Below are 26,856 nucleotides of genomic sequence, written 5' to 3'. Positions count from 1 at the left end.
TATGTCCTGACAGATGTACGTGATCTGTACTCAGCTTGGCCAACCTGGATTACTTTGGATGCTGGGTGGTTGAAGGAGCAGCTCTGGGTGCTTTGCAGAAGATTCCCAGAACAGAGTTACTGCAGAAAGCAAGGCCATAAGATCCATTGCTAGAGCTTCACGTATACTCCTCCTTCATCTGTGACGGAGAAAATCCCCACTTGGTGTAATTTTGGGGTCACATAGAGAGCATTTGCTAACAGAGAAACAACTCATCTTTTCAATTCAGGCCCTGGAAATGATGGGCTTTTCTTTCTCCATCACTCAATCCCATATTTTTTCCTCCCCAACTTTCTGTGTCTCAGAAGCTAGGCCAAGATTGAAGCCAGAGTTGTGAAGGACACAAGTCTTGGCCCATTAGATCACACAGCACTGTCTTCCTGGCTGCTCCTCAGGTCAGCAGGAGCGAGGCACCTGTCACCACAGTGTGGTCACCTCCCTCAGGTGTTCAGAACCCTGGGGGTCATTCAGAGAGCCACCTCTGCCCTGGCTCCATGGGTGAGGCAGTCTCCCGGCTTCCCTTGTTGACAGTCAGAACTAAGCAAATGGCACATTGTGTAACACAGGAAGCCACCGACTGCTTCTCCCACAGCTAGGGCAACAGGAATGGCCATGAGGCAGACAGGAAAGCACCCCTCCTAGAAAATGCCCTGTAACAGCTGTCCCACTCCTGCCCGGGGCAGCTCCAGGTGAGCCACGAAGCTCGTGGACTTTCTCAGTAGCTTGTCTGCCAGTTGCACAAACATTTAACTCAGTTCCGTCAGCCGGATACAGAATGGGCCACGGAACTCCTGTGTGCTCAGGATCACGGGCAGATGGTTGCTTTGCAAGGCAGCCTCCCTACCACAGGAAAGGCTGTCTTTATTCTTGATCTGGATTTAAGCTAATCAGAAGTAAATTTGGTAACTGAAAAAAGAAAAAAAAAAAAAAGAATGGATACTGTCCTGCATGTGACCACCCCAGGGCAAGCTAACACCACTTCTGGCCAGAAGGCTATTAGCCATTAAGCTTTGGATGAGACAAAACTGATCACAAAGTCCAGACAGCTTATAGTAGGCCCAGCAGGTCAACATAGCTCATTCTGTAAAGCCCTGTTTGCCCACAGCTCTTTTTCCCTTGAGAATTTAAGTGGCTTTCCCTAGTCATACTTCCACTAACAGGTAGATGTAGAATGAGAGAGTCACGTGTTTCTTTCTTTAGTGATCCCATTAACCATGCGCTCGATGAGTATCGAGTGAAGCAGGAAGGTGGACTGCAACCCTGGTGTTGGGATGCCCTCCAGAGGATTTCAACAAAGCTGTACCCAGACTCTGTCTTGAGTCCAGAGTGTCCCTCATTTTGTGATCCAGAGTTTACTAACTGACTCTATTGACTCTCTGACTCTTCCACTCTTTTAAGCACTAAAGTTCTTGCTGCTACACTCAAGGTTCCTGGAACAGTGTGTGGCAGACACACGTTTGGCACTTAGCAAATCTTTGTTTCTTTCATGAAAACAATTAACAGATGAATGTGTCAAGGAATGGATGAAAAGGGGTATCTCTGTCTTTCCGTTCCATAAACTGAGGGTACCATTGTCAGTTGGCTTTCCAAACGATTTTTCTGAGTTGAGGGAAGAAGAAGGAGAGGAGAGAAGGGAAGGAAAGGGGAAGAGGAGAAGGGAAGGAAATAAAGTTCCTGCCATGTCATATCAGTGGCACCCAGCATGGTGCAGTCCATCCATACATATTGAGGCTTTTTAAGTGACACACCAGGCCTTCATGGGGTGTGTGCAAACTTCTTGACGGTTCATTATGGAATTTGCATCATTCAACTCCCCAGTTCCTGGAGTTAGGAGCAGCTTTTCTTTTTAAACAAAGAATATGGAATATGACGGAATTCAGTCAGGCAGCCAGCTGACAAACCAGAGAGCTGTGAGTCTCTCTGAACAGCACAGTAAATCCAAGCTTTGGCCCATGTGTCATCGGTCCAGACACCCGTCTCCAGGTGGAGGCACAACCATAGTCCTCAGTCTGCTGCCTCCTCCTGTCCAGGCGTCCATGGCCAGCCAGTGAGAGCCTTGATATCCTAGCTACGCAGTGTGCAGGGAGCCTTCCCACCTGTCAGAAGCACTCCTTAGTGCTCAGAGACTTTGACACACAGGGCACAGCAGAAGTGCAACGAACGGGCCCATTACAAGAACACTTTAGGTTAGTGCAGCTTTTGTCTTGGTGTTCATGTGACTGTGCAAGGCAACTGTGACCCTTCCCTGCCCACAGCAGGCTGGGTGCCCAAATCGAGCCCCCACACCCGCATTCTCTCCAGTGGCCACCCACCTGCTGGTCTCCAAGTTGGCCAGCTCAACTTGGAGGTGTTTATTGATTCACAGAGGCTCTGAGCAACCAAGGACACAGATTGATTGGCACAGCTGAACTGGGCCGTCTGCCCAGTCACAATGAGGAGGGAAGAAAGCAATTCAACATGGTTGGCCTGTGTCATAGGGGATCAATACCTGTGTTTTTCTTCTTACTCTAGTCACCTTGATAAGGTGACACTGCAGTCCAGTGGGCTTGGAGGCCTTCCAACTTTCTCACCAACCCTTATAGGAGAAGCAGACAACAATTAGGATGCATTCATTTCGCTCTGAAGCATCAGTAAGTCAGAAGTACATACTTTTCCTACCCTTTCCAGAAACTTAGGCTTTATTTTTTAAATTAAATTTTATGGAAGGTTATTTTTCTCCTCCTTAAACAAAGAGACATCAGTAAGAAACTCCAGATACATTAACCTACCTGGGTCCACCGTTTTGCACCCCTTGCTGGAGGAAGACACAGGTGAAATCAACTCTTTCAATCTCAAGGCAAACACCAGGCAGAATTAGACCCCCCTCCAAATCTCAGTGACCAAAACATAATTCTGGTACAACTTTAGTATCGTCTTCGTTCACAACTAAATGTCCCAAGTAAAGCTAAGCGTGCATGCACAAACACACTGTGGAGACGCAGCAGGTGCATATAGCATAACAGCTCAAGACTTCCATCAATGTCACCAGTGGCTGCCAGTGTGTCACAGTTATTGATCTGTTTCTGTGAGGGAACTGATCAGGGAGGAAACCAAGACTTGCTGCCCGCACTTTTTCATTTTGCCTTGTCCTTGAACACCAGACAGTTCCCTGAGTGTTGTCACAGGCAGCAAGGTCCCTTCTCGGGTCACCTGGCCCTGTTCATATTCAGAGTTCTGCAGTAAGAAACTTACGAGACACTTGGCATCGCTAAAAGTTGGTTCATTCTCAGCTTTTCCTCAGAAAATACAAGCTCTTACGGAGTAATGTGATCTTTAAATGTTTAAAATGAAAACAGGAAGTGTCTTGGAGAGTGAAACAGCTGTCATCGCTTTATGTCACTGTCTATGGGATGCTAAGTGGTGGTTAGACTATAATTTCTTGCTCATTAACACGTTCCAAATAGACATCTCTGCTGCTGATCCTCAATGTGGCCTTAGAACTTGTGGGGCTACATCATTTTTTGTAACTTTGGGGAAGCCATTTTGTGTAGCCTATGGGATGTGATTTTCCTGTCCCATTTGATTTACACTTATGTTTGGAGACTAACATTAATTAAAGTGTCAAAGTGTCTATAATCTTTGATGTTGAATCTTTTGCCTTCAAAGTTTGGCTTCTGCAGGACTCACTCCCTCATTTAGACATTTATGGACTGATTACTGTAATTTCTTTCCTGCTGCCGTACTTGAAGTTCTAATTAAGAGAGTGAGATGGATTGAAGCGTTGTTCTTACATAGAATGACGCACCTTGATTGCGTATTTGTGCCTCACATCACAGGTGCCAACTTTTAAATCGCCTTGTTGGCTTGCAAATGACTTTTAAGGTTTGGATTCAGAAACGGTGTCTAGGATTGCAGCTAGTGAGTGGGCCAGTGAGGAGCCATCACGGGCAGCAGTGACATCACTCTTAAGATCACTCAAGGTCACATGGAACTGAGGATTGGGGCGAATGCCCCATTTTCTTCCACTGAGCTTATTTCTGATAAAATGTGTCGCTCCAGATTCTCCCCCAACACCTGTGCTAGTTCAGCACTTAGAAGACCCTCAGAACATCCCGTAGATTTGCACTTGTTTTATGTCGTGTACTGAGCAGACAGGAGGATCTGTGCTGCCTTCATACAGCAGGTGCCCAGAGGCTTTCTGAGGCAGGAGCTGTGGCCACACCTGGCTGCTGGCAGGTGAGACAGGTACTCTGAAAGAGTTGCTGAGCACTGACTGCATTTTAGATCTTGAGATATTTTAGGTCAGGTAATTCACATCACCTACTGGCTGTGCCATTGGACAGGGCAGTCCAGCCTTTCTGGTAGAATCATGGCAAATGTGTGTGTCTTCAGGCTGCCTGGGGGGTGCTGGTCTTCACTCCCCCCCCCCTTCTCTCTGCCACCCCTGCCGGCTGCTGTGACGGCTCCCATTCTCAGCTCCTCGGCACTGCCACCTCCCTGCCTGACAGTCTTTCACGGCCAGGGCTTCCAGGGGTTTCTTCAGTTTTTAAAAGGGATGAGCTCAACCCTAATAAGTCCTGGAGACCTGGCTTTTGCATTCCTCTTCCTGCCATGCCCTTTCAGCTCCAGCAGGGAAGAAGGACCTAGTTCACCTGAGTGAGCACAGTTTCCTTTAAGCATCAAAGCTTTCAGTTCCATGCAGGGTTAATAGAAATTTCTCAAGTTTATCACACGTGTGGTTCCTTCCATCTTGAATAGTATAATTTAATGTACTCAGGAGGGAAGACACTACACAGAGAGCTGTCCTTACCCAATGATTCACAGGTGACTCTCATGATTCTTGAGAAACAATCAAAAGCTAAACCATTCAGTAACTGGATTACAGGACATGGGTATATTTCATCTCTTTCCCAATTCTACCCTTTATTTGCTGGCTGATGTCGGGAAAATGTTTAAACCCATTTGAACCTCCATTGTCTTGTCCATGAAATGGAGATACGACACTGTGTGCCTCACAAGGCTCTCTGAGGCCCAGTTGCAGGGCACTCCGGGGCACCTGCCAGGTAACAGGTGCTCATGAGCCACCGTGGCTGCCTCTGTGTGTATTCGGTGTGGCTGTGACAGTGACTTTCTTTCTCATAACTGTATCTCATGAGTAAACATGCAGTAATGATCTCTGAAGAAATAAAGGCCTGGGGCCAAGTTCCTGGTTGCTAGTGGTATTTATTCTTCTTGGTCACTGAGGACAGAGACCACAAGAGGCTTTAGGTGACCACTGTTGTGATGGCAAACCTTCTGAGAACTTGACAATGGATGCGGATGAACATGTAGGGATGGGAAGGAGATAATGTCCCACGGTCATGTGATCACATCATTTTATGTCCGAAGCCATGGAGATTCAGTTCAGCCCTAATAGAACAAGAAGGGCAGTATGTGAAACTTGCCTTTCTGAAGGTTCTGGTGAAAGAGCTCTCCAAGAACCCTCTATAAAACCTTAGGTTTGATCTAACAGTTGTGACTTCTCTGCAATCTAAGATTCTGTCACTGTGATTCAACTGCAGTGACTTTAAGATGTGGAACAAATACCACCATCTACTCAAGAGGTTAAAATAATAAGACGTCAAAGCAGAGTCTGAACATTAGAGCACCTTGTTCCATTTAGGGGAAGAGAGAGCAGTCATTTGATATTTCTCCCAGAAAAGAAACAATTGGAGGAAAGTCAGTGGCACATGAAGGAAGGAGGTGATGAGGCTGAAGTCCCCAGAAGGTCAATGTACCAGTCATCCAGCCCCAAAGGGAGGTCTCAGACCACTGAGAAAGCCAAGGTGCAATTCATAGCATCTGTGAAACAGAGGGTGGTCTTCCATGGACCACTGCTGGTCACTGGGATGGAGCTCCCATTCCACACAGGTGGTGTTTTCAGCATCAGGCACCAGATGCACAGATGTGACCACATCAGCATGTCTGGTGGACAGGCCATGTCCCCCTCTGCACTGCCCACGCACCTTCCCAACCTTCAAAGAAAAGACAAGGTCCATGTGCTGTGAAAACTTCCTTCCCCAAGCCCCTCTTTCCCACATCTCCTGGGCTCTGACGTGCACGCTTTGCTTTCATGTCCACCTCTAAGTTGAGCACATTGAGCCAATGTGCGGAGCACACTGGGGCCGGGGTGTCAGATCCTAGCAGAATGTACTCTGAGATTGACGACTCTGACCACAGTGTAGACTGCAGTGTGACTGGGTGCTGCCAGGGCTGTCTCTGATCACTGAATACACAGTGAGTCGAAACCGGGCTACAACCCAGCCCCCTGCACACTGTCTGCTGCACCCAAATCCCACTCGGGTACCAGGTGAGAGACAGGATCAGAGCCCGGAAATTGCTACAGCTGACACGCGTGTTTAGTGCAGCTGTGTGCACATGCACCATGGGGCTTGAGTCAATGTGGCCTCATCTCTCCAGCCTTGCCTTTCTAGTGAGGCTGACACCCTTGAAAAGCCCATATGGGCCCTATAGGTGGAGCCAGTACCACTAATGCAGGTCACAGGTCTACACCACAGCCCTCCTTCTGCATGAGCTCCAATCCAATCAGAACCCAGACCAGATGTCTGGGCACAGGCCCCATACATGGTGGTCTCAGGCTGTCCCCAGGGATCTTGACTTCATAGCTCTGGAGGCATTGGACCCATACTCCAGGCTTGGGTATGCTGACACCCTCAGCCTTTGCTTCTGCATTCTCCTACACACATTTAAAACCAGCTTAACAACACCTTTGATTATTGCTTGAGAAGCACAAACCAATTCGTAGATTTTCCTATGGCCAGAGCTCACCTTTCGAGGCCACAGCTCTCCTTTCACTGGGTCCCGATGCTGTAGCACAGTGAGCCTGTTCAGTAGCCCTGTGGTTGAAGTAGAGCCCCAGGCTTCCTCTGGGTCCTGCTGAGTGACCTTGGCTGCACTGAAAGGCTACTGGGACTTCAGCAGTAGCTGAAGCTTGATCAGTCTTCATTATGCTGGGTGGAGGGCCCAAAGTTACTGTCCCAAGACCGAAAGAGCCCAGAGTCCAGCAAATGATGGTCACCAAAGAAGAGGGAGCACAAGCCCCGGGGCGGGGGATGGCTCTCGTCAGATGTGGACTAGAGATAGAGGAAAAACAGAGGAAGGCATGGCATGAGAAGACAGTGACACAGGCTTCAGAGAGAGGCCGAAGTGAGCTCCCTGTAGGACCAAGTGACTAAGTGAGGGTCGGAGCTGGGGCAGGATGGTGGCTGTTCTAGGACCTCCAGCTATAGGACAGGGGAAGACAGCAGCAGACAAGGCACCACACACATTATCTGTCACATTTGAGAATGGACTGGCTGTGGGGCGAGGGAGAGTCGAGGCCAGCTCCAAGGGTGCTGTTCATGTCACAGACAGAAAACGGTGCTGCGAACGGTGACATGTGCTTTCTGACTGAGGGAGCTTGGGGTGGAGACAGCCTGAGAATATGAGTCTCGGGGTTGTTGTAAAAGGTAGCAATTGTTGAAAAAGTTGCATGGTGGGCTGGGGAAGCTGGACACGTTGGAATGTTACCTGGGACATCTCTGAGTCTCCCAAAATGACACCTCAAACATCGTTGGGTTCAATAACGTTCCATAAGAGATGGATTCACAGTAGGAAAAACTCAGATGTTTCTCTAGTGCAGCATCTGGTTGTAACAGACATCCATTAACCTACCCCAGTTTGTGTCATGACTCTCTTCCCAAGGTTCTTTTTGAAAAGTCCCCCCATCATCAATTTTAATATGCAATTTGTATGCCTTCAACTCAGACCATATGGCACGGTCAGCATAACATTTGAGGCTTTCCTTGTTAGGCAAGCCCATTCCCACAGACTAAAAGGCAACTGGAGTTGAGGTAAGGAACAGGAACGTGAGCTGAAGTCCTCACGGATCCCGTGAGGAGTCACAAGCTGTCCTCACGTGACAGCAGCCCGGTGACCCTCCAGCAGTGTCCACACGTCCTTGAAGTTGCTGTTCTCAGTCTGTCCTTGGAGAGGCACTGAAAAATGCTCCAGGAGGTGCTCACGTCACAGCTCTAGCTGTGGGATTCAAAGTGGCCTTCAATTGCGTGCTTTACCCCGTGGGGAAGGAGCCTGATGTCCTTCAGTTCTGCCTTTTCAGAAAGGGAACGTGACTGGCTGTGAAGGAAAACGGCTCAGACCAGAGCACTCGAGGATCTGTCTCCACTGGAACAAAAAGCAATGCCAGGTCCTGGCAAAGGCAGCCCACGGGTCACTGAAAGATTGCGAAGGAGATCCAAAGCAATGTCCACCTCCAAAGGCACTCATTTCTCTTTGATTGATGGATTGTGCCACGAATAGTGTGGATCCCCATGCAATGCAGGTTTAGGAGAAGTGGCTGGCGAGGGCCCAAGGTGAGGCTGGCCTTGCCCCAGGAGGGACTCATAACCAGGTGCCCTTTGCTATGCATCCCTGTAAACACGCACTTATGGGGAAGCAAACAGTTTTCTGATGTTGGATGTATTCTCTATTATAAAATAACAGATATTCATTATAAGGGCATTTAAAAATACAGACAAATGTCAATATTGTCTCTGAACAATAACCTTGATTAACATTTGTCCTGTCAACTGTGTCTTTTCCCTGTGTGTATTTCCCATCTTTGTCTCTGAGGGGTTTAGGATTTTTACTTAAAGTGGCAATGTCCCTTTATTCAGGTCACTGGCTCCTAGGGCCAGAAAGTTGTTGGCCTCACTGGAGAAAGAGTTCAAGTATGGACATAGAGGAGACCTAAGCGGGAACAGGTTTACACTAATGCAAAACAAAACAAACGAAAAGCAGAAGTGCCTGAAGAGAGGCCTCTGCACTGTAAGTGTCAAAACCCGAAGTTTTCACCGGGGTCTACAGACATGGGGGTGCTCAGTCCTGGAAAGCTAGGTCGATATGTTGTTAACTTTCAGAGACTGGGCTGTGTCACCAACTCCCACATGTCGGGTGAGGCAGTGCTTGGCCTTGAATGGTCAGACTGGGGCTGCCATTTTTCTGTGATCTTTGGGATCTGCAGGTCAGCAAGGCCCTACTGTGTATCGCAAGCCATTCTGTTAACATCAGCAGTCCAGGATAATTCCTTTGTGGGGAGAGCAGTACTGGTGTTTGAACTCAGGGCCTCACACTTGTTAGGCAGGTGTCCCCAACCAGGATGGGAGTCCCTATCAATATCTAAGCCATGGTTCTCGGCCATCGGGTTTCCCAACCTCCTGTCTAGACCTGTATCAGGAATCAGAGCAGACAGTGGTGATGACACATTCTGCCTACTGAGACCAGCGTTGCTTAATTGTGTCTCTGTTGCTGGATTTTGGGGTGCTTTCATAATCTTCCACTGCTACAGATCTATCTATGTAGATGTCTTTGAACATCAAGGGTTTTGCCCATATTTCACATTCTTTTCCTAGGCTGGATGTCCAGGAGTGGACTTACTCTATGGAGGGTAGGCTGTGGACCAGAGGGCGATGGAGGTCAGTGCCACTGACTGGCCTTCTTTCTCTTGCAGCTGTCTCCTATGCCAGCTACAAGAAGACACCCCCACCGGTGCCTCCGCGGACCACCTCCAAGCCTCTGATCTCGGTGACAGCCCAGAGCAGCACCGAGTCCACCCAGGACGCCTACCAGGAGAGCCGTGCTCAGAGGATGTCCCCGTGGCCCCAGGACAGCCGTAGCATCTACAACTCCACGGACAGTTTGGACAGTAACAAGGCAATGAATCTTGCTCTGGAAACAGCCGCGGCCCAGCGTCACGCCGCGGACAGCCAGAGCAGCTCCACGCGGACCAGTGACAAGGCGATCCTGGTGTCCAAGGCCGAGGAGCTGCTCAAGAGCCGCTGCTCCTCCATCGGGGTCCAGGTAGCCTCCCCTGAGCACCCCATGCTGATGCCCTGCATAGAATAAGTCAAAACTCAAACCATGGCCCTGGGTCCTTACTACTGGCTGCAGTCCACAGCAGAGCCCTAAAAGCTGAGGGCACCTCCTGCCAGTGCAGGGATGGGGTTGGACACTCACCGGGTGAGATGGGCCCCAGGGCGGGACCCCAAGAGACCTGGCTCACACCTGCTGCCACCACCCCACGCACTCCATCTGGCGTGCATTTTCTGGGGATCAGCGCCAGGTAGACAGTGTGAAGTGGATGTTATTTGGATGCCTGAGAAGGGTGGTTTTCTGTCCAAGCTGGATTTTCAAAAGCTTTTCAGTTCCCAAAAGGGTTCTTGGAATAAAGAGGCAGAAGGAAGAGGGAGTCATGGTCCACCAAGTTGAGGGGACACACACTGGGGCAGGGGTGCACTGTGCCAGGCCCCAGACTGCTGGCTGTGCCAGAGGCCTCTGGTCACAAATGCCACACCTTGTGATTTCACACCACACAGGGTGACCCACTGTCCAGTGAGGGCCCAGACATCTCCCTAAGCTGTGGGTGTGGCCACAACCTACCCTCCTGTAAGCAGAGTAGCGGCCAGCTGGCCCTTTCATTCCTTCCCCCACTTGGTGAGTTGCAAAGAGGTGCTCTTAATCCAGAACAGTGGGTCTTGTCTCCCACTGATGTCCTTTCAAGACCTCATGACACGGGGTTGCTGCCCGAGGCCTTTGCTGACACGGTTCACCTCTTGCTTCCTTTGCTGCCCTGTTCAGCCTGTGGACAGCAGGACAGGATACACCCGACCCCCACAGGGAGGTTGTACGGGAAGCTGGCAGTGAGGGGCACCGTGCCTCTCAGGTGTGGCGGGGACAGGACAACTCATGGGGGGAGTTGGCCCGCTGGCCTGGGTCCCGGGACCAGGTCTCCACACTGTGGCTTCATTGTTTTGTTTAGGATTCTGAATTCCCAGAACATCAACCATACCCAAGGTCAGATGTAAGTACCAAATGTCCCCAAAGCCATGTACGCATGAATTCCATCTTCTCTCCCTCTTTTGGATCCTTCATACAACTGCTCGTCACCTCTCTGTCCTGGCTGTATGTCCCAGGCACTCTGCTGGGTGCTCCACACTGTTGTGCAGAACTGGGGTCCTGCCCAATGGCCCCTGTGATAAGGACAGGCGGGGTCACACAGCCCAGGCTCCACAGGATCCTAGCTGGCAAAAGTGGGAGTATGTAGGGCATCTGCCACCCCTCCGACTGGCCACATCTGTGACAGAGGCTCTGAGGTCCACACTTCACTTAGTCCTCTCTGGTTTTCTCACCCATTATGTCCTCCAGCCCGCCTATACCAGGGGAGAGGGCTGCCCTCAGCTGAAAGTAGAAGGTGAGATTTCAGAACCCATGGAGTTAATCATGCTACAAAGTCAACACCATCTCCTGCCTCCTCCCCACAGCAGGCGTCCCACACCTGGCCTCAGCCTTACCTGAGACTCTGCCATGCCTGTACTTGCACTCTGCCATGCCTGCCTCACCACACAACAAGACTCCTGCACCTGCACTCAGTTACATGCGCTGAGTCCTGCCTGAGTTTTGGCTTCCATCTGCTCCTTTTGCTTCTCTGGCCCCTGCTGCCTCCCTTCCAGAGCTCCGTCCATGCCGGAGCCTCCTGGAGCTTCCTGGACACCAACCTCCCACACCGTGTGTTCTGCAAAGGCCGCTCTGCGCCTCTGCCTCTTGGCACCCCAGCACCTAGCACAGAGCCTGGCACATAGTGAGCGCTCGGTAAATGTGGGATAAGTGAGTGAGCGATGGGGGTGGTGGTACGTGGTGGAGGTACGTGTGAATGCGAGGGTCTCAGGGGGTAACTCATTCACTGTCTTTCACAGCGGTAGGAAAAAGGTGTTATGTCAGCTAGTAACCTTCTAATGGTCCAAATGAAGTCAGTTGAAAAGCTAAAGAGAAAATGTAGTCTAAGAAACTCCAGTGTCAGGGTTTAAAAAAAAATAGCCAAAGAAATTAGAGCTAAGACTAGGTACCAACTCAAAGAATACAGAACAAAGACAGAGAGTGGATGTTTTAGCAGGTGAAAGGTTATCTGTAGATACCCAGGGACCAAAGGCAAAACACAAAGTGGAAATGAGTGAGCAAATAAACTTGTGCACATGTTGCTTTGCGTCCGACTGCTGTGCACCCATCAATCCTCATAGTGACCCTATATGCCCAGGGAGGGTAAGTGACTTGCCTCAGGGTACACAGCCAGGAGTGCCAAGACCATAAGCAAAGCCCAGGAGGTGACATCCCTCAGCCCTCACCCCACGCCACACTGTGGCCAGAAAAAAGCTGAAATTGTAGAGCCCTTCTGAGCCTGGAGCCTGCCTCTCCTCACATGACCTGCAGGGACAAATGCACCGCCCGCTCTGGAACCTGGAGCAGGCGTCCTCTGTCCTGCAGCATGCAAAGAAGGGCAGCCAGCAGCGTGTCCAGAACATATGCTTCCCACCTGCCTCTCCCTGGCCCTGACCCTGACGCTGACCCATTTCTCACAAGCGTGGCTCCCTGGGGAAGCTCGGCAGAGCTGCCTGAATACAGACGGTCTGCATGTTACAAAGGCTGTTCCTACTGTGGAACGCACTACGTGACCCACTGGCTTGTGGAGCCAAGGCTCAAAGTGACAAATTCAGGAGCTGAATTGAGCCTCCTGGGCTCTGTCCAGTGTGATGTCCAGAGAGCGTCTCACCTGGCCACACCTGCCACTGAATCCTCCCTGCCTGCCCAGCCCAGGTGAGGCACGAGCCTGTTCCTCAAATGGCCGGATGCCAGTGTGAGGCCAGCCTCGGGGAAACGCAGACAGGGCCACCGGAGCTCTGGACTTGCAGGCCGGGTGCCTCTGCAGAGAGCAGGGAGCCGGAAGCTCACAGACCAGGCCTGGGATGAGGAAAAGCACTGGTCACATCACCTGAGCTCCTAAACAGGTCGTGTGAACTGGATTCGTAGTTGTCCTTCCTTCCATCTTCATCACTGTGTTTTTCTGTTTTTAGCAGTTTGTGGTGTGTCTCCTGTGCAGAGGTTTTCATTTTTGGGTGGATGTGTGCCCTGACGCTGCAGGTCCCACGCTCTGGGTGCACCTCTCCGGTGGTTACAATCACCACCCGTGTCCACCATGGCTGTGAGAGTGGGGGACAGCCTTGGGAAGGCTTTGTGGCAACGTCTACTGAATGTCCTACTGAGACAGCCCTGCCCAGCTGTCTCGTGTCTCCAGGCCCCCGCCCCACCTACTCTCACTCTCGCTCCTGCTGGATCCCCAAACCTCTCGGCATGAGGGCAGGAAAATCATATGTAACCCTTGGAAGTGGAATTGGTCCCTGAGGGAAGCAGAACAAGTTTGCATCAGAAGCAACATGCGCGACTTGGCAGAGTGGCTCAAGTAGTAGGGTGCCTGTCTATCAAGCATTAGACCCTGAGTTCAATCCCCCAGTACCTCTAAAAACCTACCCACCTTGCTCTTTGGAAGGCTTCGAAGGTGGAGCTAAAAGGGCTTGGTTGGAGAGCAAAGATTTCAGATCAGCGCTCTGGCAGAAGGTGAGTACCTCCTACTGCCAGCCCTGGACTCACCCTCACACATGCTCAAACACAGAGACACAGGCACACATACACCTGCACATGTGTACACATGCATACAGAGACACAGGCACACCAGCAAGTGTGCACATATGCACACACACAGACACAAACCAGTCCCACCAAGTTCCTTGTTTCTTAAACAGATGGTGTGCACAGGTGCCCTCCCTGCCCCTGTCTTCAAAGTCCCTGTCAACAGGGCCCGGCGAGGGTCATGAGTGGCCGGTCCTGTGAGTCCCTTCTCTGAAGAGTTCTGTGGGTCACCCCGTAATCGCTTGTTTATGTGTCTTCGCCACTGATGAGACCCTGCAAACATGGCTTCTGCTTCTCACCAGTTCATTTACACAGTGATTTTAGTGACTCATCTTCCCTTCCACACCAGTGGATCTTGTGGAAGTTGACACACACGGTTTTAAAGCGTTTTAAATTCACCCCACTTGTAGCCCGAATTTGTTCAGGAGAAGACTACCTGGAGCTCCCTTCCCACTGCGCACACAGGGACAAGCACTCCGTCTTGTCTTCTGCCTCAGCAAAGGCTTCTCCCCCAGGATTTCTGGAACTAGCAAATCCTGCGGTGCAGAGACAGCTCCGTTCTTCTCAGAAGCATTTGCACAACTCATCCGATGTTCTTTCACTTCATATCCGCGTGCATGTAGGGTTAGCCTAACGGTCCTAAAAGTGGAGGGGACAGGGTCTGCTGCAGACCGAGCCTCTGAGACACGACCTCTGTCACAAGAGGTGTTTCCACATTTCTACGCAAGGAAGCAAAAGTCAACAAAGTGTAAGACTCCACCACCGTGCTGCCCGCACCAAGCTGAACCCGACGGGCCCCAAAGCTTTGTTTTCCTAATTCATTATAAAAACAACCAAATTGTATTAGAGACAATTCGAAGAACTAAAGAGAGGAAGGGATATTCCGCGTGTGCTCGTCGTATTCTTTGGCGGTGTACAGGACATTACCGTCTGCGGACGTGTGTCGTGTGTGCACGCACATCTCCTAACACTGTGCTCTCGATACCGGCCCATCTGACACCATTTGTCACCATTTGTCACCATTACATCAAAGGCACCTTCGTGTCATTGCTTGTTAACCATCGCTGAAATGACCGCAGGTGTCCTGTGCCATGAGCAAATCATAATTGCACTCTGTCGGCCCCTCTTTCCCCGTATTTCACCTTAAAAGTCATGGTATGGTGAAGACCCCGCACGTGTGTCTAAATTTAAGATGCTTTCTTCAGGCTGGAAGAGGTTAGTCACAGATTCTCAACACTTATGATGCAAATCTGTGCCCTTTTCATTACAAAATCTCCCTAAAATTGCATGTAGGAACCTAGTGTACACACTCACACCTCCATCAAATGTGGCCACAGCAAAACTGACCCAGCAACCAGGCATCCCGTGACTATCTTCACAAAGTTTGTGCAAGTACGGGTGTGTGTTCACCATAGCCTCGTTGATAGTGACAAAAAAAACTAGAGATAACAAAAGCATCCCTCCACTGGACACCAGTTAAATAAATTACATTATGCTGGGAGCTGTGACCCACGTCTGTAATCCCAGCTACTCCAGAGATGGAGAACAGGAGGATTGAGATTCAAGGCCATCCTGGGGAAAAGGGTTAGCAAGACCCCATCTCAATCAACAAGCTAGGCATGGTTGTGCATGCCTGTCATCCCAGCTACCTGAGAAGCGTAAATAGGAAGATTGTCATCTAAGCAAGTGCTGGAGCGCCTAGCAAGCTTGAGGTCCTGAGTTCAAACCCCAGTACCACCAAAAATAAATAAACTAAGTCATGTCCATAAAATGGAATAATACTCCGTTAAAACAACTCAAGACAGCAACATGTGTCCAGGCATGGAATTTTAAATACATTCACTTCTATTGTGATCTTTGTTACAAAGTATTAATATCCATGTTACGTCCAGCAAGATACAATGGGCCATGACCATTCTGTCCAGCGTGTCCTTTCTACAGTCCTTGGATCATTTCTTCTGCCAGCTGTCAGATTATGTCCTAATTAGGTCCAGCTCTGCACACGTCTCCAGAACCATCAGTGAGTCTCCGGCCCTCCCCCAGCTCAGTAGAGGGACAGGAGCTCTGTGTTACCTGTGACCACAGAGGACAGGTGCAGAGCAAGGTTCTGAAGCCAGAGAGACGGGCAAGGATTCTGGCATTGCCCAAAGAAGCTGGACGCCCCTGGGCAAGTCACTGACCTTCTCTAGTTCCACAGCCGTTGGTGCGTCAAGGAGCACCAGTGTGTGATGACGAGTCACAGTGCAGCCACACAAAGCCAGGGCCTGGCACATAAGTTAAGTGCATGGTGACCGTGCTCAGGTCCTGCCACAGCAGAGTGGCACTGTTTACAGAGCCTGGCACAGGAAAACTGCAGATAACAGCTGAAATCTGGACTCAGCTCTGTCCCCAGGCCAGGGAGACAGTGCCACCATGCTTGTTTCATGGTGTGCACTTTCTCCTGAAAATGAGTGGTAGGAAAACAAAATGTGTTTTAAAAATTAGGTTGGGGATGTGACTCAAGTGGTACAGCACCTGCCTAGCAAGCGCAAAGCCCTGCGTTCAAACCCAAGTACCACCATTCCCCACCCCCGCCAAAAAAAAACAACCCTCAGCTGCAACATTTCCATTTGGGGTCAGGTCCTGCAGACGTCTTAGGTAAGATCAAGAAAGGAACAGAGCAGCAGCTGGAAGGAACTTGGAGCCTCACTAACCTCCGTTACCCAGACTTTTCCTACTGAGACTTGCCAGGGTTTTTCTCCTTTTTTTTTTTTGGAAAGTGTTCAGTGCTAGAATGTCCTCGTGCGTGTGATAACTTTATGTGGCTGGTGACCATTAGCACCTGTGGGTGATTCGGGGGGGTGGGTTGGGGGGGCTTCTGACCAATGTGGCCACAGTGAGGAGCCCATAGGACACTGGGTTTCTGCTCTCACCCGCCCCTGCCTGCTGACGGTCCAGCAGCAGTGGGACATTCCGCATGCTGCACAGGCAGAGCCTCCTCTGTGTCTCCGTGGGTGCTCAGCTCCCTTCCCATGTCTGTGTGTGGATGCAGCCATCAGTACATTCTACGAACAGGCTTCTCTGTTGTCGTTAGCCATGCTTGGTTCTCGCGCCCCTCCTCTCTTCACTGCAGGGTGTGATAAGAGCTTCTAAGTCCCGTAATAATGCAGTCCAGCAAAACCTGTTTTTTGCCTGAGCTGAACTGAGCAATTTTATTTGCATATGTTTAGTAGACTGAAGTGCAGCCTGGAGTTCAAGTAGTTATGTAAAATTTGATGGAACCCAGTAGCGGCCTAATCACACCAACGTGAGTGCATCTCCCTCTGTCTGTGATGCTGCTGGGTCAAGTGCATTCTGCATTAATTGAACAAATGCATAATTAATTATAGCTAATGAACAAACAACAAAAATAACAAAAAAAAAGCCCCCGGCCTAGCTCCCATGTTTCAGCTCTAAAATGAGATGTTCTGTGTTGAATTAGGTGGAAACAGCCACAGACTCCGACACAGAGAGCCACGGCCTGCGCGAGTACCACTCAGTCGGCGTGCAAGTGGAGGACGAAAAGCGGTAACTCAGCCCCTACAAGCTCCCGTCCCCAAGCCGCCCGCTACACGCCGGCCACCTTAGCCTCCAGCAGGTCACGCGGTTCATGACACAGGGCCGTCCACTCCCACTTTGCCGTTTGTATCGTTCAAGTAATTTTCTACCTGTGAAAGCAGTGTGGCTGACGGTGCTGAAGTCAAAGTCCTTTATCCAAAGAAGAAAAAGACAGGCTGAGGGTGGAGCAAATGTGTGTCTCACCTTGTAGTGCTAAAAGCAAAGAGAGAGACAGACAGACATGGAGATAGACACAGAGCAGAGAGAGAGAGAAAGAGAGAAGCAGTTGTCAGCTGTGTCATGGAATTGTCACCCTTCAAATGCACTACTTAAAAATATAAAACACAGAGAGACATCCCTTAGAGTGGTGTTGTTTCGTTACAAGGTAACAAAGGCAGAATGACAGCTTTATTTTGTATCTAAGGAATATATATATATATATATATATATGTCAATTGCATAAGACAGACTTCACCGAGAGCACTTCAGCTCACTGCAGTGGGCCCTAGGTGGGTGCTGTGCACAGGTACAGCCCTCCCAGGGGTTTCAGAACCCAGTCTACAAAGATTTTGATGGCAAAGAAATTCAGAACAAGAGCTAATAGCTTTCTGAGCTTCCAAGCAGACCTCAGGGAGCCTGCATATCTTCTGCCAGGGTGTTCTCTTGTCCCTGTGTCACCAGCAAAGGATGTAAGCGGCCACTACGTTCCCAGCCTCACACACAGCTGTGCCTGTCTGTGGGCCAGTAGAGCTAAGCATAAGGTCAGCACTGAGGGTCACAGGCATGCATCCACACAGACACAGACACACCATACACACACACACACACACAGGGACACAAACACACCCACTACACACATGCAGACTCATGCATACCTTACACAAAAGGGCTCTCACCCAGACATCTCAGGCTCTGATTTTATGAGCTTGTAACCAGCCGTGTGGAAACGGGTGGCACTTTAATATTTTCAATGGAGACGTTCTTGCAACACCTGCCTGAGTCAAGCTTATTTTGGGGGTGAGAGCTAAGTTATCCCGATAGGGAAGTCACCCAGGCCTTGAAATGGGATCTGGAAGCCACAGACACAAGGAATGATGCAGACTCATTCGCACAAGAAAAGCCACTCACAGCTCCTCTGTTTCACACGTGACTTACAGAGTTGGCTTGTACCATTTCTGGACAGAGAGCTATCACTGAACATGTGACTGTCATCATTCATCCAATGCACTGAAATCCTAAGTGGGTATCATTGACTCTGAGACTTAGGCACGGGTTCAAGTTCAGCCACTGGCAGCTGCTCAGACAGCAGCGTAATGACTGGAGAAGCATGACAGCCTTGCCCTTGGGTCTTCAGTGCTGCGGCTCGGGTGTGTCCCGTGAGCTCTCTGTAGGAAAAGGCTGCCATCTGCCCTCTTCCTTTCTTTTCCAGGCATGGACGTTTTAAACGTTCCAACAGCGTCACAGCTGCTGTCCAGGCCGACCTGGAGCTGGAGGGCTTCCCGGGACACATCACCATGGAGGACAAGGGCCTGCAGTTTGGCTCCTCCTTCCAGCGGCACTCGGAGCCCAGCACCCCGACGCAGTATGGGGCAGTGAGGACTGTGCGGACCCAAGGCCTCTTCAGTTACAGAGAGGACTACAGGACACAGGTGGACACCTCCACCCTGCCCCCACCTGACCCCTGGCTGGAGCCATCCCTGGAGACAGTGGAGACCGGGAGGATGTCCCCATGCCGCAGGGATGGCTCGTGGTTTTTGAAACTGCTGCATACAGAGACCAAGAGGATGGAAGGCTGGTGCAAAGAGATGGAGAGAGAAGCAGAGGAGAACGACCTCTCGGAGGAAAGTAAGGACCCAGGCTGGCCCTGGGGATTTCTCAGTGACGCAGATGTCTGAGTGAATGGGGAGAGACCCACCGGTGTTCGAGGGAGAGAAGCTAAGTGTGCTTCATGTCCACTCACCTCCACGAACAGCATAAATACAGGAGAGGCTCTAGCAGCCTCTTCTGCGGGGTTTGTTTGTTTCGGTAGATGGGGAATAGGTGATGCTCTGTGCTTAACACTCTTCAGAATCTACTTACCAATTCTCTTGACTTCCGACACATTCCATTTGGAACGCTTTTATCTTTTTGTCTATGTTTAGCAAAACTCGCTTTGGCATTATGCCAGGAAATTCGTAGCTCCATAAGAGTCACTCAGTTAGTACCAAGATAGTGTGCTCAGCTCCCACACCATGGTGAGGATGCCACCTGTGACATCTCCCCAGCTGAGTGTCCCCAACACTGACCTGTCCAGACCTTCATGGCTTGCCCAGGTCTCTGCCTCCCCACAGAGAGGGGGACAGCAGCTTGCACCCCAACTGCCTCCTTCTGCTTGAGAAGGAGAAACTTATCTGAGACATGGAGTCAGCGGGGAGCGTGGTCACCACAGGCTGGGGATAGAAGTAGAGGAGGAAGGAGGGAGGAAGGCGGAGAGAAAGAGGGAGAGATTGATTGATTCACAAAGAGACAACATTTGTTAGGTCTCAGCTCCATAAAATGTCGATAGTATTTTATTCTGACATCATTTGAATCAGGACTATTCGGGATACACTTAAAAGGCTCTGGTCTTTCTTTGAATGTACAAATACTTTGGCACTCGTTCCTGTGTTTGTAAGATAACACAGATATTGTTATCATTTTCCATCTTCAAAGGATACTTTCATTTTTCCAGAGACTTGCTGAATGCTCACTATATGCCAGGTCTGTGCTAAGTGCTTTGCATTTGAGACCATCTGGAGATGAGAGGACGTCATTGTCAACAAAGAAAGAAGGCATTGAGGGCTGAGGTGCAGCTCAGTGGTAGACCACTTGCCTAGCACGAGCAGCACCTAAATTCCATCTCCTGCACCGCAACCCAGCCACAACAAAAACCTTTAAAAAGGAAAAAAGAAATCAGAGGTATTGAGAACTTAGTACCTGTCCAAACACACGAGGCATAGCAATGCAGCCAGGTCTCAATGTCAAGCATCTGATTGAAAGTCAAGCTGTGCATCTGAAGTTAGGGATCAAATGTCTCCGTTTCTGGGAACTTCCTCCCTGTGCAGCAGCCCCTCTGCCCCATGTCACGCCACCTTCTTCTGCTGTTTTAGAAAATGTGGCGTCGCTACCCCGAACCACAGCTGTGATAGCATCTGTGGTTCAAAAAGCATCCCTTTACTAGGGTCACAGTGCTGGGCCACTGGAAATTAAGAGCAAAATGTTAGGGACTAATTTTTTTTTCTCAACAAAGGATGAAAGAACTTAAATAGTTTAAAGACTTTGATGCTGAAACATGGTCATGAATCATGATCTTCTTCTCTCTGGGAACAGCCAAGGAAATTCTAGAAATTATGCCAGAAAGTACTGTACACATGGCTGAGTCAGCAGCAAGATCCACTGTCATATGAAATGTAGGAGCTTCTCTTGCCTGGCTGACTCGCCACTTGGAAAGCACGCCTTTCTCTGCAAGAGACAGTGCTAAGGGAGCTGCTGACCCCACTGTTTTCCTTAAATGTGTGTTTTAGCCTTTTTTTAACCTTTGGGTTATCTCAGGGACCCCCACTGATGTACACACTCAACAGGATTTATTGCATATTGACTATGGCAAGCCACTGCAATAGACAAAAAGGATTAAGATGCGGCATAACGCCTGAGAATGGAAAGAAACAGGACCGGAAAAAACCACATGCACAAGTGCAGGGCATCGGCGCCGTAAGAAAAGGGTGGAGCATGAGCTTGAAAAGTGCAGAAGTCTAAAAACGATAAATGAAAAGGAGAAAAGAAAACAGGAGCAGAAGTTTGAGGCATGCATCCAATGGGCAAGATTCTCAGGTGGCCTGGCGGGGTAGGCGGCTTCATGCTGGGCAAGATGGCCCAGCAGTCGGATGAGACTGAAGGAAAGGGAGACTCAGGACTCAAGAGGGGCACAGAGCTGGGAAGCAGGGGCCTGTGGTCAAACTCCAATTTGAGAAGACAACCACCAAAACATCACCCTTTACACCCACCTGTGGAGAGAGGCTGGTCACCTCTCAGAACTCCGGGTGGACAAGTGTCCCTCAAAGGACAGGACAGCACTGTCACTGCCATTTTGCTGTCATAGGTGATTTCAAGTTCCCTGAAATGCAGCGGTCACATCTAATGTGTTCGTAAAGTGTGTTCACAGAATCATCCTCAGGTGTGGGGCCAGGTGTCTCCTGCAGCCTTGCTCTGCAGACCCTGGCTGTGTCCTCTCCACCTGCTAGTCAACCACCAAACACCGCACTTTGCGAGCCTGGAGCACAGGAACAGGGATGCACTTGATACTCAAGACATGTCCTTGTGCTTTTAAGTGTCCCGGACACCACCATCTTCTTGTGGGCAGAGGGGACAGGTCTCTCCTCACACCTCTCATCTGCACGCTTGGTGCATAAAACTCATACAATATTCATCGAGTTCAGATAGTTCTCTAATAATGTTTAAAAGGTGATGTAACCTCCAATTCTAGTTCTAATTTTTGCAAGAGAGAGAGAGCCATTGGGCTCAACATTGTTAAAAAAAATAAAGATCAAATTAAATGAAAACCCTGAGCTCTGAATACTGAAATTTCCATTAGGTGAAATAATCTTTGCCTACACTATAATTTTATAATCGCACTCCACTGAAATGATTGAACTGATCTAGATTTACTCCGTTCTCTGTGTTTAATGGAAACTATCATGAACCAAGTACAAACTAGTTCCCGTTAAGTCACACTATGCAGGCTTCCCACTGTCGATACAAAAATAGAAATATTCAGGAGACACTGTAAACCATTACAAAGCAAGAGTGTAGGATTTTATAGTCCTTCTGTTAAACCAAGTGGGTACAAGGTGGACCCAACTTAGAACATATTCTGAAACAACCATTCCAAGTCTCAAAGACTATTTCTCCATTACTGGAGTTTGGACTCGGAGTTTTGAGCTTGCTAGGCAGATGCTTTACTGCTTGAGCCACGACTACAAAGATGCTATTCGGTAAATGCATTGATTGAGCCGTGACCCTCACGAGGTCTTCAAGGATAGGCCTTTGAAATGGTGCTGTGGGATCCTGCTCTGAACAACTCCTCCCTGAGAAGCTCAGAATCTAAATGTTCTCTTACTGCAAACCCAAAGCCACAGGCGAGCCGAGAGGACCTTCAGAGACTTGTACAACTGAGAAGCCTTCAGGCAGGACGAGTCAACGACCACCTGCCTCTCGAGTCACATTAATGCCAGAGTTGAGGTCAGACACATGGCGTTCAGTCATCCAGGCCATCTTCCATGATGAAGCACAGTTGTCCCTGGGTGGGGCTGTCCAGCAGCTGCAGGGGACACCAACACAGACCAAAGGGATGACCCCAAGAAGGAACAGGACACATGCTCAACACGTAAGCGAGGAGGACAAAGCCAAAGAGAAATAAATGACACCTCGTCTCCAGTGGACCCAGAATGCCTCACATGAGCAGAGACCAAAACACACTGAAGAGTCAGAAATGATGGTGGTCATCTGAGCAGAGCAGATTGCTGTGTGCACAGGGCGGCTGCTGGCCCCAGGGTGGACACTCATGTAACATGATGGACAGTCGTCCACGACCTGCAGACATCCAACAGAATCCCGGCCAAGAATTGTGCCCAATGGCCACAGTCCTCACTAAGTACCTGTGCAGATGTACCACACACCCCAGCAACCAGGTGGCCTTAGAAGAGGACGTGTACACGGAACCTGACAGGAAACAGAGATGGACCCACACCAGTTCTGCAGAATTAGTCATGAAGGAACCCCAAGAAAATCCATAAACGTCCCAACGACCATTTCAAACTCTGCAGGTTTTACAGAGGTTCACTTGGAATTTTGGAACAGCAGAATAGTGTCAATGTCCTGGCACATCGTAGCAAATTTACATAGAATTGCAAATTATAGTAGACGCGTGAAAAATAAATTAAAAGAGCCAAGTAAAGTAATCAAGTTTCTTAGTGTATCAAAAGCAAAGGCTCCACCAGGTTCTTTGTAAATTTGCATTCTGATGAGCACTAGTCCTTATCTGCAGCCTTGAGAGGAAAACCGTTCAAACTATGCCAAAATTAGGGAAGTATAGTGAAAGGAATAAATTGAATTTTCACTGCAAATTCCCTGCAATTATGGGAAGCTACTTACATTACAGGTATCAGATAGGATCATCCCCTTCACTGAGCAGCAAAACTCCCCTGCTGCTCACAAGCCCAGCATTGCCTGCACTCTTTGACGTCCTTCCTCTCACCTGGACGCTATTCAATTTATGGCCTTTTTAATGGCTCTCCACTACATTAAAAGTCAACACCAAGTGCTGCCCAACTTCTCATGTTGTGCTAAAGATTATAAATTGAAGCCCATTGCATGAATTCTTCAGCAGAATTCTGTTTTAAAAAGGATTGTGAAAATTAGGGATGAAAACTTCAAATTTTGTAAACCTAATTGACTTTTAATTACAATGTAAAACAGTTGAGTCAGTCATGTGCACTTATCTGTGGCCTCTATATTTCTGCAGCAGCAGTTTGCTAAAATGAGCCCCTTCTTAAATACTATCATCAATTACTCAGTGCATGGAATTCGAAAGACGTAGAAACTCAACATTTCGGAGGCAAAGACGGTCCCTCCCTGCGGCCCCAGTGAGGTTCATGTGTGGTAGCCTCATGTCAACAAACCAAGCTGTTACCTTCTCTCCCCGTCGAGACCCCACTCTGTCCACCCACACCTTCCTCGTCCTGGCTGCCCACCCTCCTCTCCTCTCCTCTCACCTGAGCCAGAACCGTGACCCCTCCACCCTGTACCAGTGGAGCACCCTAACCTGAAAAATCCAAAATGCTCCACAATTCAAAATTTTTGAGCATTGTCATGATGCCACATGGAAAATCCCTGACTTCCTGTGACAGGCCAAAGTCAAAACAGGCACAGTCAGGTCAAAGATAGTGGATGAGATTACCTGCAGGCCACGTGAAGATAGTGTACATGAAACATAAGCCAATTTCATGTTTAGACTTGGGTAAACAAGTCTAAAAGACAAGGATATCCCCTTGTCTATATTCAAATTTCCAAAATCCCAACAAATTCTGAAATCTGAAACCCTTCTTCGCCTGAGCATTTCGGGAAAGGATGCTCACCTTACACCATGGCCAGGGTCCTCCTGTGTCCCTGTGTCCCAGCCCTTCTCCCCCTCCTCCAGGCCCATCTGGCTGCAAATCAGATCAAAGGGGGTGGTGGGAAGGAAGCCGGTTAGAAACAGCACGTCCCCTTGAGAGAGTCCAGGAGGTCCAGGTATCAACACCTGCAACCTTCTGCTGTCTCTTCCTAAGCCTGAAAGAATGTGTAATTTGCCTGTTTTAATAATCCCGAAGCAATCTAGAATTAGGCAAAGTCAGACTTGTTGACCTCTCAGGAATGAGGATGACACTGATTAGACAGGACAGGGGGTGAAGTGCCAGCTACCACAAACTCTCAGATGGTCCCAGAGAACCCGCAGGCACATGGCAGACACCACACACACACCGGTCACTGGCTGTGTGTCCCGGGGATGGAGGCGTTTGCTATGCTTTTCTTTCAGATCATCTGTATATATGTAATTTTCCATGCTGCAGAAAACTACGAAAATGCACCTAAATAAGAAGTGTTTGCACCTGTTGTCCTGCTCAGGAGAAAGTCAACTTCAAAAGCACATGATCTATAATGCCAGAGCCCCATTTTCAAATAAAGGCATGTACACGCTGCTCTGTAAGTGCCTCCTCCATCACAGTGTCTCAGACGCCTTCTCAAATCCATCAGTTCTGGAACATCCTTTTCAATAGCCTCGTAGGATTTTGTCATGTGGATATTAAGGCCCTTTCTGCCCACTCTGTATAATTCCTTTTCCCCTCAAGTCAGGCTTAGGCGGAAGTACATGCAGCAGCTGTAGCTTGGGCTGTCAATCAGAATCTGCAGATTAGCTTTGAGACTGGCTGTTAACATCACTAATATTTGGGGAAATAACCGTGGAGGAAGTACGTGTGCTAAGGGACTGGAGTGTGGGTCTCTGGAATGATGGGGAGGATGATGGAGGCAGGTCCAGGGGCCATTTGGGCACCACCTGGGCGTGTGTGAGATGTGGTCTTAAACCCAGCAGGCATGTAGAGTCCTCTGCAGATCTGTGCTGTCTCTGAGAAACTACGTCATCTAACTGCTGTAGATAAAACCACAGAGCATTCATTCACATTCATCTTGACGTGCACAAAACCCAAAGCACGTGGTGACAGAGCTCTCACCTTGACTTTCCTGGGAAACAAATCTCCAGGATACAGGTCCCCACCCCATCCTGGACCACTTATCCCCAACATGGCAGACAGGAGCTTGCCACAGCTGTCTTCCAGCAAGGCCAAACTAGCAACGCTCTGGGTTTTAAATATTGGTGCAGGGTAGCTATCTATGCTCAGCAAAGATTCTTGAGGCAGACCCAGAAGAGAGGAGACACTGAGCAGGTGGAAGTAACTCACTGGCTGTTAGAAGTAGGCAAAGCTCCACGCACAGCCTCCATGATAGAGGGTTACCTGTGAAAGTCCCAAGCTGGAAGGGGGCCCCAGTGACACCCAGGCAAAGTAAGCCTGATGAGACAGTTAGGTCATCCATACCCTGCCACGTGGGTGGCAGCCCAGCCCAGTGGTGACCCAGGAACAGAAAAAACAGGCAACTGTTCTCTGCAGACTCTGTGGATAGCAGGAGCCTGACAAATGGAACCTAGCAAAGATAATCACACTGATGGTAAGAAGAGGAGCTGGTCAATTCCCAAGTGGTTCTGAGGACCATGTGAGCTGGAGTCTACAAAGCTACCATTTCTACAACAGTGCTGTGCTCACATCAGACCCAGGACAGGACCTGGCAGCAGAGAAGGGGGAATAGGCCGTTTAAAGGTGCTTGGAGAAGGGAGAGTTTCCCCTCTGTTTCTGGGACAAAGTCTTTTTCTTGTCCAGTCTAAATCCAGAAGTGGCCACGTCTACCTTTCTTTAATTTGTTAAATCCTTTGCATGGATAAAACCATATTATTTAGCAATTTCAAATGTGCTGTTTGATTTACCAAACAGCCACACACATCATGGCACACTCAAGCAGTCATCATTATGAACCCCTGGATAAACCAGCGACTCCAGCAGGCTGTGAGTTTGCTGCGTGACTCGTGACCCTGTTGTGGGTCTCGAGATGAGAATCATGTCTTCTTAGTCACGATCCCTGTGTGGCCTCTGCATAACTCCGCCAACTTTAAAGTGTACATCACACCATTGCCGTGACAGAGTTGCCGGCAATTCACTAGAGTCTTCTATTGCATCCGGCGAGATAACAGATATCAAAGTGCTTCTCCCAAAATTCAAGAATTAACATCTTAATAGAGTTCAGTAAACCTCCCGGAGCCCATGACAACATAAGAGGTGACTGAGGACACACCACTCACCCTCCAGCTCATACGATCAGCACTGAAGCAGTCTCCATGCCAAAATAAGGAGCACCCTGCAGTACTGGCCACCTCTGAGACCTAAATTGTCCCCTGAACCAAAAACTAATATTCACATATCGGGAATGGGGTCATTTTTGAGTTTCCTCAAGAATTGGAAAGGAAGCCAATGGGTGAAAACCTCAATCCGTGATGTGTCTTACATGGTCCAGGCTCCCCAGACATGGTGCTCTGCTTCTGTTTTT

At 49.3% G+C, this 26,856-nt stretch overlaps 1 protein-coding gene across 10 annotated transcripts in view; it reads left to right on the top strand.

Moving 5' to 3' along the window:
- The window catches only part of LOC109696566 (disks large-associated protein 2), a 664,364-nt gene that overhangs the window by 623,753 nt on the left and 13,755 nt on the right, over positions 1-26,856 (top strand). For 9 of the 10 annotated variants that reach the window (XM_074055339.1, XM_074055343.1, XM_074055340.1 and 6 more), the window contains 4 exons: positions 9,566-9,915; positions 10,874-10,915; positions 17,033-17,118; positions 18,578-18,993. In XM_074055339.1, coding sequence (XP_073911440.1) covers positions 9,566-9,915; positions 10,874-10,915; positions 17,033-17,118; positions 18,578-18,993 — 894 coding nt within the window. The remainder of the gene's footprint in view (positions 1-9,565; positions 9,916-10,873; positions 10,916-17,032; positions 17,119-18,577; positions 18,994-26,856) is intronic. The other variant, XM_074055338.1, reaches the window with a different exon arrangement.

The sequence above is a fragment of the Castor canadensis genome, chromosome 14 (genome assembly GCF_047511655.1).
Source record: "Castor canadensis chromosome 14, mCasCan1.hap1v2, whole genome shotgun sequence".
NCBI lineage: Eukaryota > Metazoa > Chordata > Mammalia > Rodentia > Castoridae > Castor > Castor canadensis.
This window is presented reverse-complemented; position numbering and strand designations above follow the sequence as displayed.